Raw genomic sequence first — 19,989 nt, forward strand, 5'->3', positions numbered from 1 at the left:
TGCCAGACTTATTTCTGGCAGTTTGGCTCCGAGTGCCAGAGCCAAAATTCATTGTAAAAAAAAAAGTGCTTAGGAGTCGAGATACAGCCCTTTTCAGTAAGAAGACAAACAAGAAGTGAATGGAGCAGAACATTTTCAAATCATATCTTGGGTTCTGATTTTTTTTTTATTATGATTTTTTTTTTACGTCTTAGACGTCCAGTGGCACAGGGCTTATGATACAACGGACGTCTTAGACGTCCAGTGGCACTGAATGAGTTAAGCATAATGTGAAAGAAAGAAAAATACATTAATTCATACTGTGGTTAATCAATTATAATATGATCAGCATGTGGTGAATTACAGAAGCAGTCTCTTGTACTTCAGTTTAGTGGAAGTAAAATTGCGTATTTATTTCAGTGTATGGTGTGAACGTGACAAATTAAAAGTTGCTTGTAACCAATCAAAGCCAGACAGGAAAGGCACAGCAGCAGCCTGTGATTTGAGTTGAAATAAAGTTTATTTTATTTATCTTTTAAGCAAATGGATACCTTTATAGGTAGAGGCAGACAGGTAGCAAACTGCAACGTAAGGTTCATGTTATGAACATGTTTGCTCCTTCCGCGCAGCGATAAGCACCTGTCCCCTTTTTCTATGGCAATTTTAGCATGAGTCACACTGTATTGTGTTTCCTTTTTGTATTGTTATTTTCTTTAGCAAATGCTTTGTTGTATTTTAATGCTCCAACTTGTTCTGTCTTTTCCCGGACATTGACCAACAAACAGTGTGCTCCTTTCAGGGATTGAAAGAAAAATTTAAGAAAGAAACAAGATGAAGTAAAGGAGAGAAAGAGGGGGAAGGGTGAAGGACAGTAGAGGAAAGCACAGCAAGTCTACTGTCATTCTGCTATTTTTGAATAGCCAAAGTGTAAAATAATGCTCTTTAGCTCAAATCTAAAAATGACACAGTCAGATGCGTTCCAGGTCTACCTTCTCTCTTCACACAATTCCTGCTTGTAATGAGGGAAAACAAATAATCAGCCAGTTCAGTGTTCTTTTTAACCCCAGGCTTTATATTTTTCTCCCTCGGCAGACGCATGCTTGACGTCAACAGTGACTTGCCGACAGATGTGCTGTATCGATTTATAGCTTTGTATCTTTTGTAGCTGCCAGTGTGAACACAGCATCAGGAGGTGCCGGATCGAAGCAGGAACAGACAATTGTTCGACCTCCTGAGTCATTCCCACCCACATACTGTGTAAGACAACGACATATACTGTAGGTTTCACTTGAGCAAAACCATTGTCCCCTCTGCCATACACAGCCTCAACAAGACACTTGTGATACACCATTCATAATATTACAGCTTATGGCGTATGATTGACTTTACAGTTTGTTTCCCGTTTTGAACCAAATTCAAATAATTTCCTCTCTGAAGACAACAAACCATCTAAACACCCATCCATCTATAATGCTTTAAATCCACTGTCACTGTACTTTGTGAGTTCCACCTTAAAATGACATTTATCACACTTCAATAGTGTGAAAAACACGCCTTGGACTGAATAATACCTTTGATGTGTTCAAAGCTTAATCTGGCGATTCATAAGTGATGGGCCTCGGGCATAAAAACCCCCGGTTGTTTAATGTTGTTTTTCCACCAATCCAATCTAATTAAGTGTTGTTCACTCGATAAAAGGAAGGTGCCTGCTTAAACTCAAACTGCCTAAAACAGAATCCTGGGCCTAAAGGCAACCTGCAAGCGATTTTCTCCACAACTAGCTAGAAGTAGCTCTGCAAACAGAGGAGTGCTGCTTTCTATCAGCACACATTTGATAATTTCTCATTCTCCGTTCCTTGTGCAGTACAACCCACCAGTTTATGTGAAGGATTTTCTCAGGTTTCATGGTAAACACTGTAGGGCCATGAACAAGAAAAAAATACTCCCAGTTTGGGCCAAATAGCAGCGTTTTTTAACAGCAATGGAGGCGAATTCATTTTTATTAGTGTCATTACAGCTCACCTCAGGGTGATGTATTAATGAGGATGCCCCCTGCATACCATCTTTAACAGCCATAGGTGATACTAGAAACGCGGTTGATGATGAATGTTTAAAGTGTGGAACAGATTGGTGAAACCATCTGTTTTAATGAGTCACTGCTCCAAACTTCCCTTTATCCAACTGTCGCAGTATTTTACTCTCATTTTTCACCGTGCTCTTCTGTTTTATCGCATCCAGTGCATTTCCACTCATTTTATTGTGTTTCTCCTTCTCTCCACCTCCAGCCTATTTTAATTTTTTATAGAGCCTCTCCCCTCAGTGCCACTTTGTCAACCCCATTTCTCCCCCTGTGTAGGACACTTTACCTTTCTTTGCCCCAACTCTCTCTCTTTTTTCTCCTCTCTTCTCTTCCTGCTCTTTCCTACTCGGTTCCTTCTCTTTCCATCGCCTCAAGCCATTCGCTCACCGCTAGCTGTCTGATTGCAGCAGTGTACTTCCCACCCCCTTTGCTTGATCACAATGGCTGTGACAGCATGTGGTAAATGGTACGTAGTGCGTGTGTGCGTGCGTGTTAACAGAACAGTGAGTGACTGAGCTCATGGCACACAATGGGTGCAGTAATCCCAGGAGTTAAAGGGTGCAACCGACACGGGTCATTTAACCTTCCCTCTGTACTAAACACCCCCCCAGCAGCACGTGCTCTCTCCGCCTGGCAACCCCACATCTCCATCTCTGCACACATCTCTATCCTTCACTCCGAAGACTGCGGATGGGGCTGAAGGCACTTGCCCTAGACGTGAAGGACAGGTGAAAGGGAAGGAGACGGGGCAGGAGCTATACGATCACGAGAACACTCTGGCAGCAGTGATAGTGTTTTCACTGAGGAGGCAGCGGGGAAGCACTCAAGCATTTTTTGGCATTGTCACTGACTGCGCTCAGCGATGTGAGGGTTGGATGGCCATTAGCACCACTTATAGCTCTCCACCTGTATTTTTCATATTTCTTTTCAGCTGTTTAATGCTGTTTAAGTGCTTTTCGCCAAAAAAGAAATTGTCACTCTGGATAAGAGCCTCTGCTAAATGCCTAACATTGTAATTGCAATAGTTTTGAGTGCGAAGTTCAACATTTTAAAATTTTTATTTTTCTAAAAGTTACATGATTACCTGGAGTTGTATGGAGGGACGGCAACCCTCTGACCGGCCTAAAAAAATGATAGACATCGCTGTGCTCACATTCACATTACATCGCCTAAGTGAGAATCGACCTGGTTGTGCCTGGTTGCCATAGCAGCATGAAATACCATGTCAAACTACAACTACAACAACTACTACACAAAGTGAGAAAAGTAGGGGGGTAAAGCAGCGAGTGAAATGGGCTGGAGGGAGGGCTTTAAGTTCATGTTCCCACATGAATAAATCAACTTTGGTGCTGCGATCGGTCAGGAAAGAGGACACAGCTGAGGACGGAAATACCACTGAGCCAAGTGACAAGGACTTCAGGAAAGCAGCCTCCTTCCAACAAGGCCGTGCCAGCTCCGTGAACCGCAGAGCTGAAATGTTAACATGGGTAACAAGCATGTATGACAGGAGCTGCAAATGAGTCTGGATCCACACAAGGGCACGACGGGGAAGACACTTCATCATGAGGCGTCACGGATCTGACGCTTAACCTCTGACATACGCAGCCGACAACTCCGGTTTATAGGCCAACCCTATACACTCGGCGACTACTTCAATTGATCGCACATGCACAGACACGCACAACAGGCACACGCACGTTCATTTGAAGAAATTCAAGAGACTGAACCCCTGTGCTGGGCGCAACCCTCTGACGTCTTCAATGCCCGTTCCACCTGCACTGGGCTTCTGGAACGGAGACCCTGGGCTGCCGGGGGTGGGGGGAACAGAAATAGAAGGCGTGCTGGGTTTGCGTCAGCTTTGAACTCCAGCGCTGATGAGTTAAAATCATATTAACAGCCGCATCAGCGCGTAACCTCGCCTCGGCGTGCCATGTATCCATGCTGAGGTTTTATAGCTGTATGAATATTAACGCTGATATCCTCTGCTGACCTGGAGCGGTGTCGATTGCATGGCAGGAATCCGCCTTTCAAGTGAAATGCTAAACCGACACGGTGGCGTCACTCGGCATTCCTCTGGTGCTCCAAGAAAGTCATCAAGTCATGTGTTGACATTATTTATGTGATCGCTAAATACATGACTGGAAATGGCATTTAGAGGACGGGGGGTAAAAATAACTGTGCAGTGTTTTTTAATTCGGCACAGAGGGAATGGTCACGGCCGTGTTGCACACAGCTAGATAAGAAGTGTGCCTGCCTTTTCTCTGAGGATCCACTGTATGTGTGGCCTACTAGAACTTGTGCAAACATACATAAAAATTAAAAATCGAAACCTGTCACACACATCAACAGCTCTTAGCTCTTGAACATTAAAGAATGCTGATTTGTGTTAGTGAGGATCATTAATCCTTCTACCGAAGGACAAACGGGGTAGAAGGAGAGACACAATGTCGCAAGGGATGTTATTAAAGTTAATTCTCATCTTTCTCTCCAACAGTATACAAGAGAAAGGATGAATTATAAATGATCCCTGCTTTATGAGCAAAGACGGCGTGAATGGTGCTAATGAGGTGGAAGCATGGAAAAGGAGCATCAGGTATGTGCATAATTTGATTTGAAGACATCGCAAAACAAGTTTCCATCTCTGAAATGGTGTAAGAATTAACACAATTTTAATAAATACATCAAGACTCGGAGGACGATGTTGGACCACGGCAATTATAGAACGCTAACACACATGGCTGTGTAATATGACACAGATTAACTGTTCCAACGTCGACATACTGGAGTAATCGGGGGGGTCAATCATGACAAATGTGACGGAGGGAATCAAATTCGGCCGTGCCGAGGAAGCCACCGCCGGAGTCACAGTGAATTGAAATGCCTCAGTCGTCTCTTTTAGTCGGGCAGGTGGAAGCTGTGCCTGGGACGGTGGGGTGGGGGGGCTAGTGTGTGCGTATGGGTGTCCAATCCCCCTCCGAGCCATGTGATAGCTGTCAGTTCTCAGTTATACAGCAGCGGGAAGGGGGGCGACATGCGGTTTGCGGATGCGTTTGGTAGATGATGATAAACAGGTGGTGGATGTTGACACTGCTGGAATGGATGTGATGCCTCACGTGAATGTAAGGGTAAATGGGAACGGTATGAGATGACACATGCTCGTCATTTAGAGAGAGGGCAGAGGGGAGGGCACATTAACTCATTCCCTGCCTAGAACGACTAAAACGACTTTTGTCCTTTAAGCCCCCTCTGCCAAGAACGACTAAAACGACTTTTAATTTTTTCTTATTTATTTATTTAATTTTTAACCTAAAGACCAAGGAGATATGATTTGTTGAAGATCTAGACTCCAATCCACTTCCTTGTTAACTTAAAACTTAAACATTTTGTATCTTGGCTCCTGAGTACTTTTTTTTTCTATGAAAAATCTCTGGCAGTTTGTCAAACGCAAAAATAAAAAAGTTCTGGCAGTGAATGAGTTAACACATGCTCTTCATCGCAATCTAAACAGAAAATATGTACTGTGAAATATATATATACTTGCATGGCCCGGTATCCTTGACCCGAAAAAGAGTCGGTACAATGTACTTTAGAGTTTAGTTCCTGAAGTATGCCATTGTATCTGCAGAAATGCAACCTTAGTGGGGAATTGGTGTTTGTGTGGTGTGGAACATTAGGAAGCCCTATTTTCAACACAACACAACAAAGACGACAAGAGAAGAGGAAGGCCATGCTTTGAGCATCTGATGCAAGCTTGACGTACCAAGGTCACAGTTCCCATGGCTACTAACAACAACCATAGTGAGATCTGTGTTAGGGCAGATGAACGTTACCCCCTCGGATGATGATCGTTACATCCCTGGAATCTCCTGAAAAGGTAAACCTCCTAAGCGGTAAACCTGCAACATATACTGCAGATTTTCTAACTTACAGACAACTACAATAGCTCTAAGATGTGTAGGAGGAGGTCAAATCCAGAGATACCAACAGCACAAAGGACCACTGTAAATCCTACTAAAGCCTAGGCTTGTGTATGGGAAAACTGCTGCACAGGCACTGGTCTGCCTCATTATTTCTACATCTAATACCTCCCATTGCACCCCAGTTGTCCAGCGGTAAACAGTGAAGTGAGCTGCTGCCCTGGAACTGGGCTTGCTGTGTGGTAACAGAACAAATGACCGCCTTGTTCTCAGTTCTCCACACCAGCAAAACTGACTCCAAAGAGGTTAGGAAACCATCAGTCATTAATCCCAGGAGATCAGACCGACAGAGCACCTCCGGGTTTGTACAAAGCCGATAAAAATCAATAAATAAACGATCACATTCTCCAAATATAAATTCTACTGTCTCAAACATTTTCTTGTTGAAAAAGTAGATATAATCAGGTGGTTCTCGAGAAATTCTGGGGGTGACACTTACTCACTCACACGCATGCAGAGATTTGCGTTAATTACAAAAGTGTGTATATACAGTATACTATATACAATTTATCGGACATCTTAAAAATAACGGACATAATCATTTTTAATGCATGAATGACAAGCAGGTGCGTAAAAGGAGCCAATAATAACAGTTAAAGCATTATATTTGGGACTGAAAACGATTTGTTTGTAAAGGAGTAGGATATAGAAAATAATGACAGCTTCATCTTGCATAAGGGGATTAATTATCTAGGCTACAATCGCGCAGGTTGTGTCCATGGCTGCGTGCGTAATGATTTCTCAACAAGGTGTTGCATCATTAGTTTCATGGTAAAACATGTTCTTCAGAATAATGAGCAACAGTCTAAAAAGTCGGATCTGCACAAATATTTCATAAGGTTGATACCATATACAGTATGGTCGTATGGTGACATTATTATATGTCGGGGCTGAGAGTGCGTCCATGCATCGTGGTGATCTACTAGTCTCCTGATTCCTCATACAGAATTAAAACTCAAGTGGTAATGTTTGTTTAACGGGTTGGGACCATGCGTGCATTCCACCTTCCTGGTTTAACCACGCTACGCGACCTGACGCTGAAATGGACAGCTGTCTCGGCTTCATCTTCAATGTGTGTGCATTGTTCTTGATTTGTGGTAAGACAACTTTGTGTTTTCATTAAATGGCATTAAGTGGCAGTTCCACACAGAACTCCACAGTAGCCTACTCTTGTGAAACAGAGCGCAGCTCCGAGTCTACTGTGAAAGTTCTCCGACGTCAGTGCACTACGCGAGCGCGAGATTGAGAGAGAGAGCGAGAGAGAAGAGAGAGAAGCAGCTACAGAGAGGCGCATTTGAAATGTGTCTGATTTACAGAGAGTGGTAATAATAAATTACTGTGCGTTTTTTAATCAGTCAGGATGTCTGGAGGGAATTACATTTTCCGGTCTTGGCCAAAAAACGGTCAAAGCAACCTCTGATATACACAAAGTTGAATATATGGAGAAATTTGGATATACAAGATCATCTATTTGGGCAAGGTATCAGCCAAATCAGAGACCCATTGATTCCATAACATTTTGGGCGCAGACCTACTCAGGGCAATGCATGTTTTGAACACGTTATGATGACCTCCTCTCTCCTACTTCCCATACTGTACCTTCTGTTCTCACCACTTTTCTTTGAAAAGAACATTTTCAATTTGATAGATACCTTCCTTCTCCTCTTCTATCCCAACATTACTGATATTCTTCTATCTTCTATTCATCCATATTCTGGCTTTTCTGTCCCACTTTCTGTTCCATTGCATTACTCCGTCCCGATATTGACAAACGTTACACGAAGTTCGGCCAATCAGTTAAGCCGACGGGTTGGGTTGGCCAATCAGTTAACACATTGGGTGCCAGAGGTTTATTAAAATATTATACGTTGAGTGCCTGCATTTCTTCCATCCACTTGCGTTATACGTTTCATGCTGTGAGAAGCCCAGACGCGGAAGTGCATGTAAACAAAGCGTGCGTGCGAGACGGCGGAGGGTCCCGACTAACGCCTGGAACAATAATATTTCCAACGCGACCCTCCATTGCAGCGTGATCGCCGATCGAAAACGGCTCGTTTTCACCACATTAAAAAGAAATGGAGATATTAAGCTTTTAGTCAAGGAGATAACATTGAAAACGCCGACCGGAAGGATTTTTGACATGGAGCCTCATCCAGCCTCTTCTTCTCAGAAACTGCTTGGGTGATGTCAAAGTTTCGTTTTAGCGCCCCACGTGGCCCACATGTATAAAAATAGAATTGGGTCAAAAACGGTCCGGACCGTTTTCGGCACTTCTCGTTTGGACCCTCAAAAACGGTCCGGACCGTTTTTGGCATTCAATGTGTTAAGCCGACGGGTTGGGTTGGCCAATCAGGGATTTATACTGACTTAGCGGCATGTGTGTGACACTCCGCCAATCCATGAAGTCAACGGTTTGGACACACACACAGACTTGATGCATTCATAGAAAGATTAAATAAAAATCTGTGTTCTAATGGCAGTGTGCACAAGCACTGATTAGTTCAGTGGTTTGCGTGAGTAGCTCTGGACACACACAGACAGACCAACCCTCTTCTAGACGGCTTGCCTGAGGAGCCATGCCGTAAAAAAAAGTAATTAAATAAATCCACTGTCTGTGTCAAATAAAGTCTAAATAGATCCAACAGGCGCCCCTACTTTGACCATGTTTTGGGGGCGAAAATGTCACCACATTTTAAAAAATAGTACACATTTGATCTATTATTGTCGTATAATGAAAGAATGAGCTTAAATAATAAACATGAACAATCACATTTTGCCACTCGGATACGCAGACACTGAAGGTAAAAAGGCTTTGACACGCACAGTGTGGGAGTCACTCATGCAGAGTGGTGTTGAGGAGGAAATGAGGAGCGGCTGGCGTGCCTCTGTTGTGCCATCCGTGTTGACGCATCTGGCCCTAGTGAGGATGGATGCCTTTCAGGCAGAAAGACAGCGGAGCAGCTCATGGCTGCAATTACATGCAAATGGCTGCACTGTCAGGGCCATCAGCAGGGATGAATGAAAATCTAAGAAGCACTTCAAAAGTTATGTATTTTTATTGACAATCAAACACTGGTCCAGCACCGCCATTAAACCGTTCCCTTCCCCAACAGACGTGTGGAATGGATACTTCACCAGAGGGCCATCCCCTCCCGAATGTTATTAGTGCCCAAAATGAGGGGAGATGACACACTGAAATGGGGCCATTTCTGTTGACATGAGTCTCCAAAATAGGAAATCCTGACATGCTATAATAGCCAAATCAATCGAAGGACTCCTTACTAGGGTGCCAGCGACTGAAGGAAGACTGTGTTTGTCTGCAGGGTGAAGAAATAATGCAAGCAAGCCACACAGCAGACGGTAATCTGTGTGTTCTTGGTGCGATGGAGGGGAAGAAAAATAATTTGCTGGACCAGATTGGATTCCTTGTTACCGGATTCTCGTCTACAATCTTCAGCCCTGCTTCTGCCAGTCCATCTGTGAACAAGTGTCTGATTATTTATGAAAGGAGGCAGCTGAGAATCGGAGAGGTTTTCAGAGCAGCGAAAGCAAACAATCCTCAAAACCTGTTTATTCACGCTGAGGATTTCATTTTGTTCCAGACAGCGCCAGGCGGCATTAGTCAGCCCAGCAATAACAGAACGTGATTTAACTAAGTGAATCAGGACAAATAACTAGCGTGGCTCTGAAAGATGGGATGAAAATACTGACATGATGCCATCTCACGTTCCGAAGGCTTCCTTCCAATTTGGGGGTCTGCACACAAACGCAGTGTCCAGACACGTTTTAATTCCCAAAAGGGACTTTGGAGCACCTTCGATCAAGTTTATAGTAAAAAATAATGGGCCCTCTAAAATCAATGAATATGACTGAGTGAAGAGCGAGGCGGGGGGTTTGCACACCACTCACCCTGGGCCCTATTACACATCAGGCGGCACGCCAGCCCCCGACCGAGCCAGCAAATGTATGCTTAAACGGAGACTCTCATACTGTTCGCCGGAAATTCAATTTGTTCCGTAAGCCAGGGATGAAAAAGCAATTATTCACAGTCCCCTCTTTTCACGATCTGTTTCTTTAAGATATCTCCCCCATTCCTCCCCTACTAACACATAAGTCCTCAGATTAGCACCGTGTGTGTGGCGGTCCACTGGGGGCAGCCAGGGTTGAGCGCCGGGACTCAGAAGCGTCGGCACAGTGCGCCTCGCCTAGGATCAGGCCCACAACAAGGCCTGTCAATCAATACAGAGGGATGCAATCGCAAAGGGAAAGACAAGACAACCAACGCCACCACCCTCATCACCCTCCCGGGACGGTAGTAAAAGCCACCGGATAATGACTTGATAGCAGGATGTCACTTTGGAGCAAAAGAAGTGAGCGCATTTCAGAAGAGCACTTTTTTTCTTCTTTCTTTTTTTTTTTTACACCAATTACATTACAGAAGAGCGGACCTCAAACCAAAAACGCACAATCCTCATCGGTGGACGGGTGGCATCAGGGGAGCGCATCGAGGCAAAGGCTCCCAATTTACACTCGGGGTATTAGGTGGGACCCTAGCGTGACTGTGCCGAGTGCCAGAGAGAGCTGCTTCACATATATACCCCTCTTTTTGCCTTGAAAACCCGTCGATCAATCTCAGGACAAGATGGTGGACCTAGTGGGGCGGAGAAGAAGCTCATGTTTGAGTCATGTCCTCGTGTCCCTAACCCATTAAGACCTGCGACGCATTCTGTGTCACTTAAGATTTCTTTGGCTATTCAAAAATAGCAGATATACAAGCTCATAGCGCGGCACCGAGTGCCGCGCTATGAGCTTGCAGATCTGCTATTTATGAAAAATCTTTTTTTTTACTCTTAAAACTGCCAGGGTTTTTCAAAAATAGAACTCAAAAACTGCCAGCAGTTTACATGGTAAAACATAGGAACATTTTTATTTATTTCTCCGTTTATTTTTTAACATTGAAGTGAATGGAGCAGCAACTGTTTCGAAAATGTTATCTCCTGGAAAAACCCAAAAAAGAAAGAATAATTTTAGATTTTTTTTTTTTTTAAACGTTTATATACGTTTTTGGCAGGCAGAGAGTTAAGAATCGCCACAGGTCTTAATGGGTTAAGATGTTCGGAAGAGGCTGCACACACAACACCTGTTGATTGAGAGATGTGGGAAGGCTCTGCCACTTTAATTGGCTCCCGAAACTCTGCTCGGATAGGGAGGGATAGGGGTACGTTGCTGTGTGCGAGATGAAAAGGGGGAGGAGGGAGGGAAGGGGCATAACCATAGGGTGCATGGTGCCGAGGGATATAAGCCTGGAAAGCCAGAGTTATCCATCTGAGAAGGGCAGTGTGACGCCATCGGCCCCAGAGCTGCCATATTGAGCCGGAGATGGCTTAAGGCCAGTCGCCCATGATTGAGTCTCCATACCTTAAAACCCCCCACATCCCTCATCTGCTGTCTGCCAGGGGCCCATTCAAAATGATGCCCGAATTTTCTCACAGTCCATACTGACTAATTCTACAGAACTTGTCTGTCCTGGGCTCAGGAGGCTGTGGAATCGCTGGAAGAGAGAGGGCTGGATTAATGTGGAGCTCCAGAGGGCCTTGGAGATTAGCATTGGAGTGTACATGACACCTGTGATTAGAATTAAGAGAGGGACGTTTGCCAGTTATGCCGAGAGGAAAATGAGAAGGAGGAAAAGCTTGAGTTACCTACAGTGTGGCTCACTGAAGAAGTGTTGAATGGTGGCTCGCTATGCGATATCACACAATATCACTGATCTAATACCACTAAAGGGACATGACATGTATGCAAGAAGATTACCTAACCTTTATTAATCCCATGAGAAATTCAGTTTCAGCTTCACCCAGCTGATGGCTGCTCAGAGGCGCTCGAGGGGGAGCGGTTAGGTGTTTAAGTGTCTTGTTCAGGTACACTTCGACACACATTCTGGGCGGGCCCAGTCCACACCAATGATTCACGATGTTGAGTTGCAACTTGCAACCACTTGCAACAGAAATATATTAAATCACTTACAAGATTACAGCTTCCCTTTTCCATAGTCAATGTAACTACAGTTGCTGGTTCTGTTTCTACCATTAAGCCCATAATTCACTCAGCATTGACTGATTTCCCGGTGAATTTGGTAGAGGAAAACAAGCTATTACTAACAGGGAACGAGTTCCCAGTGCCTATATATAGGGCTCTTCCAATTTGCAGTTTAAACCGTGCCTATCCTGGATTTTTGTCATGGTTTCTTAACTGTACTCAAGTCTGTCGAAGTGTGGCTGTGGGAGGGCTTAATAACGTAGGTATTTGAAGATTTTTTTTAAGCCGTGCAGTGGGAAAACTCTAATAATGTCAACAACAGAAGGCTGCTCCAAATGCGAGTCTCCATCTCACGGTCACAAAATGAATGCACAAACCCGGAACTGTCATTACAAAATTCAGGTTTAAAAAACAATTAAAAAAAAACATGCACCTGATTCAACTCAACAAAATAATTAAGTATACAAGTCATTATGATTTTATATTATTTTCTTTCCGGACACACCGCATTAACTTTGTCATGAAGACAAACTGCCAAAAGAACATGTTGAGCATGTTGATTCATGCTCAAGTCTAAAGACTTCAAAATTACTACTTAGAAAACCAATAAGTTAATTATGCAAATTTGTGTGCAGTAATTCAAAGTGTAATCACATACTGTATGACAGGCCCACAATACTTTACCGAGAGTCGCTGGTGGTCAACGATGAGCGGGGGAGGAGTGGCTTGTTGTGGCTCCTCGTCAGTCTGGTCAGCTGACCCCCTCGTCTGCTCTGATTGGCTCTTTCTGCATTTACTCGCTTTGGACCCTCCTAGGTAGAAGTGGATGGCAAGAAGGACAGAAGGAATTAAAGAGTCTACACCATGAAAATCACTTTTTTCTTGTTTTTTTGTATTTTTTGGGGTCCCCAGTGTCTCTTGTACCCCAAAAAATGTTTTTTTTTTAAATTCAGTCATTCCTTCTCATTTCATGGATTTCCAGAATGGGCGTGTCTGAACAGGCGATCTCAGAATGGCAATGTTTATGAGGTCATAAACATTTTTGATGGCAAACCCAATGTTAAATGAAAAGTGCCCGAATCGCTCCGAAACTTTTTCTACCCCCCCTAAGTGGGGGTCTACGAACAAATACTTCGGGCTCGGATTTTGGCTCCGCCCCCCGGAAGTGGGTGAAACAGGCACCTCAAACACTTGGTGGAATTGTTCAAAAATGTTCAAAGTGTTTTTTTTTCGATTTTGTATTTTTCTTAGATGCTTCTTTTTATGCAGAATTTTTCCATTTCTTTTTTTTTTTTTTTTATATATTTTTTTATTAACAGAATTTTGTATTAACAGAATTGCTCAGTAGCCCCCCCCTGCCCAAGAGGACGTTTTGGTATTGCAGCTGAAAGTGCTGTATAAGCCAGAGACAATTGACTTGGGATGAGTATATCTGAGTGATGATTTAGGCTCAAACCTTTTGAAAAAGGTTTGAGGGACATACACCATATGATATTAAATATAAAAAAAAAAAATTAAATTCATGGTGTAGCTCCTTTAAAGATCAGTGGCGGCTGGTGGATTTTTCCCCAGGTAGTGCTACACCAAAAACTATGCCAACAATAACATGTTCTATATTGTTATCGCACTAGTTTATTTTGATAGTCCCTGCCCTAGTAGTGGTCATTCATTTTAGGAAGACATACATAAGTTATGGCATGAGCAAAACATTATGATTAAGCACTACACCTTTTTGTACTTATAGGCTAATAATAAAATACTGCTGTAGTATATGATTCATATCCATTCACTGCAACAACAACAGACAAAGTGATTTTGTTTTATAAGTTAGGCTATATTATTTTTTACAATCTACGTAAGCATTTGAGAACTCAGCGAGTTGTGGTGCTTTTCATGCTTCAATAAGCTCGGTTTATACTTTGACGCACAACGGTATCGCACGTCGAAAACAAATATCAAATCAAATGTATATAATAATTATTATTATTATAACTATCAAGCCTGACTATCTCCAGAACCAATCAGATACTGTACCTGCCATGTTTCTGAGATGAATGCACCATCTCCATGAGCAAAGGATTATTTGAAGCTACACTGAGCTACTGAGAGTGCTGTATCCCAGCATTGGCATCTTTCCCATCATTCATAATTGTACTGCAGAACAAAAGATTGGACGGGAACTAAAGCCTGGCCCAGATTGTAATTAGAGAGGCAAATAAAAGAAAGCCCCGACGCCTGTTGTTTCAGCAGCCTGTACTTACTGTTTGTGCTCTCTGGTCTGTGATAGCTACTCCTTATTCTAACAGCATTTATACCTTAGGCCACCAGCTGGCCTCTGTTAATCTCCAGCGAGACCACAGACCCTTAATCAAACACAAACCCACAAGGGTTGTTCCAGAGACTCTGGAAGTGCACCCCTCTAAATCAAGAGCAAAACGGTTCAATGCAATTAGAGAGTGGGGGAAATATGGCCAGTCAGAAACAAAGAAGTCATCCAACCTAGCAAGTGTTTTACAGAAGGCGTAACAAACTTTTTTTTTAAGGATACATCTCAATGGGTTTGGTTGGGTATTCTACAAAGGTACACACAAATTCTAAGCCTTAGGGAGCATCGCTACTGAAATATAGTGACTGCTAAGCCGTGGGATACCATTTCCTATTCTGTAAGCTACTGTATGTGTTGCATTATTCACGAGCGCCACTCTATTTTAAACGCAGAACCCAAATCTAAATTAAGAGTGAAGCGTGACAATCAGCAATATGACTCATCATTGTTACAAAAGGGTGGGCTCCAGTATCTGTCCTATTTATTCTTTTCTTTATGAGTAAGATTTTCGTTTTGAGATATCCCCGGTTATTGGAAACACTCACACAGTGATTTTGTTAAATCAGGCTTTGATTGCATTTCTCCAGTGTGAGTGATGACCATAGGCGATGGAAAATCACAGAGTCCCAGAGGAATCGCTCTGCAGCCCACCCTCTCCTCTCCTTTACAAAATGTCCTCCCCTGCAACTCAGACACTGGAGCGTCCAACCACTTTCAAAAGTTTCCCAATGGATGGATAGCCTTGTCAAGTCAACTTACACTATGACAATATCCCACAACGTTGTATGAGAAGTGTCAAAGAACTGGAAGTGAAAGCCCACCTGGAAGTCACAATATAGCTGGACAAAACAGCAAAGAAACCAGGTATCTTTTATACCTGGTTATTACAGTTTCTGTTATTAAACTACCGTTATATTAAATAAATGGTCTTGATGAGTGTATCATCCATGATTTTGATGGATCCAAAGCCGAACAAAATCATTATGGGTAACCTATGAATTCGTCCTATGAAAAATGCAATAGTTATATTAGAGAAGAGAGCAGCCGTTTCCTGATTTTCAATCTGCCGTCATTGGATATTCATGAATACAGTTTTCTTTCTCCATACGAATCTGTCATTGACAGAGCTGATTTGCACATGAAGACAAATATCTCATCCTGGGGGTGTTTCAGCACTGTTGTCTGGAATCTTTTGTGTTCCAAAAAGCTTCAGGGGGCATTTCAATGCTCATGTTGAACTAATGTACTGTGAATCCCAGATCCAATGTTTTGTAGTGTAGTGTGGTGCAAAGGTCGATTTATGCATAATCAAATGGATCTGCATGCAGAGTGTTGTGGTCGCCCTAGGCTTCAGAGACTCAAAGGTTATGGCCACCTCCACAAAAATGTTTTGCATTGTTTTCCAGACAAAGTTTAGACATGAAAGGTTGCTAGTGGCAGTTCATTTCAAATGGGATTTGATTTGGGTGTTCGGGGGCTGCAGGGGTCAAGTGTCGCCCCACCACCGTGAAGAGTGGGGACTGAGGAGACTCGGGTTCAATTTTACTACGGTGCCTGCGGCTTGACTGGGCGCTCCAACAAATACAACTGGCTGTGTTTGTGGGTGGGCAGCCCCTTGGGTTTGTATTCTTTGTGGTTGTCTACACCCTTTCCACGACAACTGTGGTGGTTGGAAACAACAGGGAGCATGTACTGTAGTATAGGTCATTGTTCAATTTAAGTTGAATTCAAAAGAAAAACAACAACAAAAATGCACAATCGCACACAGAAGCAAAAATGTTCAGAAGTAATGTCCCGTCTGCACAAATTATGCGTAGATTGCGAACCCCACAAATCTATAAATAAAAACCAATACCTTCTTTTTCTTCCTCTTCCTCTAATGTCTCTGGCCCAGCACTCCCATCCCGGGGAGGGCCCTCCTGAGATGCTCCGCTCCCTCGTTTATCGGTGTGCTCTTCCTGCGGTGCCATGGCTGAGCCCTCGACCGCCGCCCGTGGGGTCGGCTCCCCAGATTCGCAGCTCTTCCTGGGGCTCTGGGAGTCCAGGCTGTCCATGGACACGTCGCCGTTCACACACAGCACCTCGTCGGAGGCTAGCTGGTCCCCTGTGCCCTTAGGCTGTGGCGCCTCTGCCACTGGCCCGGAGTCAGCCTGCTGGGGCCTGGCGCTCCCTTCGGTCTTTGACTGAGGATGCGACTCAGTCTGCTTCTCTCCGACCTCGACCTCCTCTTCCTTGGATATGGATCGATCGGCGTTGGGCGTGGGTTGATGAGCGTTGGGCGTGGATTGATCGGTGTTGGGGGCGGGCAGATCGGTCTTGGATGTGGGTACGTTGGTTTTGGGTGTGGGTTGATCGGCGTTGGGAGTGGGCTCTTCGGCCTTAAGTATGGGTGGATCAGCGTGGGCCGCGGGTTCATGGGACTCGGACGTGGATCGATGGGTGTCGTTGGGTGCGGGTCGATCGATGTTGGGAGGGGGCTCCTCATCCTTAGGCGTGGGTACGTCCAGGTCCTTCTTCTTGGTCTCCGCCGGGACCACGACTACCGGGGGCTCATTGGAGCTCTCCTCCTCCTCCGTGGAGGGGATGTGTGGGTGCGGGCGGTGGCCGTTGGGCTGAGGTCCCGGGGTGTCGCAAGAGGACTCCTCGTCCTGCGTGAGACACGAGTCGCTGGGCCCAGCAGGCTCCGCCTCCTCAGCCGGCTCCTCCTCTTCCTCCTCTGTCCCCGTCCCCTTCTTGTAGCTCTTCTTCTTCCGGATAATGCCCCGCCCCCAAGACGGCCGTCGGCGAACCTTGCGCTTTAGCTGATCTGGAATGAGGTGGAGGTAGGCAGGGGGAGAAAGGGAGGGTGGAAGAGAGAGAGACGGAGAGATTAATTCACAGATAATGCACAAAATATTCTAAAAACAGTGACTGAATAATGCAGTGAGATTACACTAATTACAGGGTGTTCCGGACGATGATTTCCATTTCCAAAAGACAGCGTGTTGCTAATAATAGCATTATAACAAAGCCAATAGAATTCAAGACTATCAAACACACTTTCAAACATAACAATTTTCAGTCCGCACAGTCCTCCGTTAACCATAAATTAACTGGATATACTTGACAGGGAAAACTTAACAACTAGCAATTGAGTTGAGAATAACAACCGCTTCCTCCCTCTCTTGTTCGCACGTGCGCACACACGCACACGCACACACACAGCTAACCATAGGGCTAAAATCAAATGTCTGCTTCATAGTGATTACTCTGTATCCTCTGTGAATTGCTGATTGTGAATTGTGTGCTTGTGTGTCACATTCTTAACCCATTAAGACCTGAGGCGATTCTTAAAAATGTTTTCTAAAACTGTTTTTTGAAAAAAAGATTTTTCAAAAATAGCAGATCTAAAATAGCAAAAATAGCAGATCTACAAGCTCATAGTGCGGCACTTGGTGCCGCGCTATGAGCTTGTAGATCTGCTATTTTTGAATAGCCAAAGAAATCTAAAGTGACACAGACACGTTCCAGGTCTTAATGGGTTAAGGCAGGGAGGGCTGATGGTCTACTATGAGGACAGGTTGTGTGTAATTGCCAGGTAGAGGGGAGGCAGGACACACGGGTGGGGGGGAGAGAGAGCGTATTGAGAAAGTACTCAAACCTTTAATTTCAAACAATTGGAAGCTTCCCCAGATGCAAGCCATAAATCACAGCTCCAAAAATGGATTTTCTCGCTGTTCTCTCTCTCTCTCTCTCTCTCTCCCAAAGGCGTGTGTGTGTGGGGGTGCTTGTGTTTAGAACCCTTATAACAACGAAACCACCCCGATCACTGGAACTGCCATCTCCTCTTTTCTTCTTACTGTTTCAGGGAGGAGGGAGGGGGTTGTTGTTGTGAATTGTTTGATTGCATTTCACGCGGGGCCTTTTGGACATGTTCAAAGGGCACAGGAAGAGGGTAATGCAGAGAAAGTGGGAGGGAGTGGCAGCAAGCAGGCAGAGCCTAGGTGGCATCCTAAGCACAACAACGCCAACCACGGAGGATTTTGCGATGTGGGCTGGGAGGGAGGGGGGCTGTTTGGAAGGAGAGCGGAGCCTGCTTTTGAGAAAGTGCAGTAAGTGTCACAAGAAAGCTGGCGAGAGAGCTCAACGCTGTGAAACAAGCCATTGGGGTGTGAACCAGGGCAACTAAGTGTGAGTGAATGAGTGAGTGAGTGAGTGAGTGAGTGAGAGCGAGCGAGTAAGATTGGGAAAAAGAGACGGAGGCAGGCAGGCAAGGAGTGATAGAGATATATAGAGCGCAACATGTCAGCTTCCTGGACAGCCGGCCGTTTGAACCTGACAATAAGTGGAATTGCTCTGACCTGTCAGTGAGCTCACTGTAACCCCAGAGAGAACCTTTGGTCTTGGCTTGAAAAAGGAGCTTCAAAGCTTAACCCCAGCCATTGGTTCACATCAGGCAGCATTTGACACTGCATGATAATTTTGTATGCTGCGAGGATATAAATAGAGTCGACCGTCCATCCATGGATTTCTCCTTCCCCACAAAGGTTGCAAAGGGAAGTTAAAGGTGCAGCAAGTGATTTTGTTGTCGTTGTTAAAATAAGTGTTAAATCGCTGTATATTCTGATAGTCATCATTGCTATAGTGTTTGTTCAGTGACGGGGATCTCGGGTCGGGATACAAATTTTACCAATCAGGAGAGAGAACTTATACAGGATAAACATGTGAGGAAGTGATGACACAAAGACATGAGCAGACAAAATGGGAACTGTGACACCTATCATCAAATTGAAGCTGATGAATGAGTACTCTCTCCAGATTGGATGACCCACCTGGAAAAAAAAGAACATTTTCTGTTTATAAAAAATCTGGAGAGATAGGGAAACCCCTGTTACTGAACAAACACTCTATACAGCAATGATTATTATCAGAATATAGAGCATGTTTAACCAAAAAATATATATATATCAGAGTTTGGGAAATTTCAATATAAAAATCTTGTTCTGTGTATGCCAATTTAATTTAATTGCAATCACATTAAATAGGAATTCAGTAAAAATGCATTCTCCCATCACTTGTGCAGCCCACACTACTGCTAAAACTAAGTCACTGCCTGAGCCAAACAATTAACATTCTTTCAGGAGAGTTTTGATTATATTACTCTGGTGAACATACGCAATATTTATTATACTTAAGTTAACGAGCAGATAGTAGCCTAAACTTTAGGCTACAAGGGTTCCCAAACATTTCAGGTCGTGACCCACCAAAATAATCTTATTTGAACTGGGGACCCCCCACAGTGACAAGCACTTGAAAGTGCTGAGGCAATACAGTTGAGGCAATACATTTAGTTTGACTCGGTTCCACATAAATATTGTGAATAGCAGATCTACAAGCTCACAACAGTACCGGCACAAATTTTAAAAGTACTTTTCTCCATTAGTTAGCTTGCTACCTTGCTAAATCACCACATGGCACATTTTGACAAATGGATTTGTTTGACAAATTAATGAACTTGTTTCTATCTGCATATGCCATGGTAAATACAGCTTGAGAAAACATAATTTCCTGTTATTTATTTCCCCCGTTAATTCCGATGTGAAGTTCCC

The 19,989-nt window shown here is 44.0% G+C and overlaps 1 protein-coding gene across 1 annotated transcript in view; it reads right to left on the bottom strand.

Annotated features, from left to right (window-relative positions):
• atad2b (ATPase family AAA domain containing 2B) overlaps positions 1 to 19,989 on the bottom strand; it is a 132,136-nt gene that overhangs the window by 13,182 nt on the left and 98,965 nt on the right. Inside the window, exons 25-26 of the mRNA XM_080453753.1 lie at positions 16,257 to 17,207; positions 12,760 to 12,887 (exon numbers count right to left, since the gene is read on the bottom strand). Coding sequence (XP_080309879.1) covers positions 12,760 to 12,887; positions 16,257 to 17,207 — 1,079 coding nt within the window. The remainder of the gene's footprint in view (positions 1 to 12,759; positions 12,888 to 16,256; positions 17,208 to 19,989) is intronic.

Source organism: Gymnoscopelus braueri, assembly GCF_963280865.1.
Source record: "Gymnoscopelus braueri genome assembly, chromosome: 16".
NCBI classification, from domain to species: domain Eukaryota; kingdom Metazoa; phylum Chordata; class Actinopteri; order Myctophiformes; family Myctophidae; genus Gymnoscopelus; species Gymnoscopelus braueri.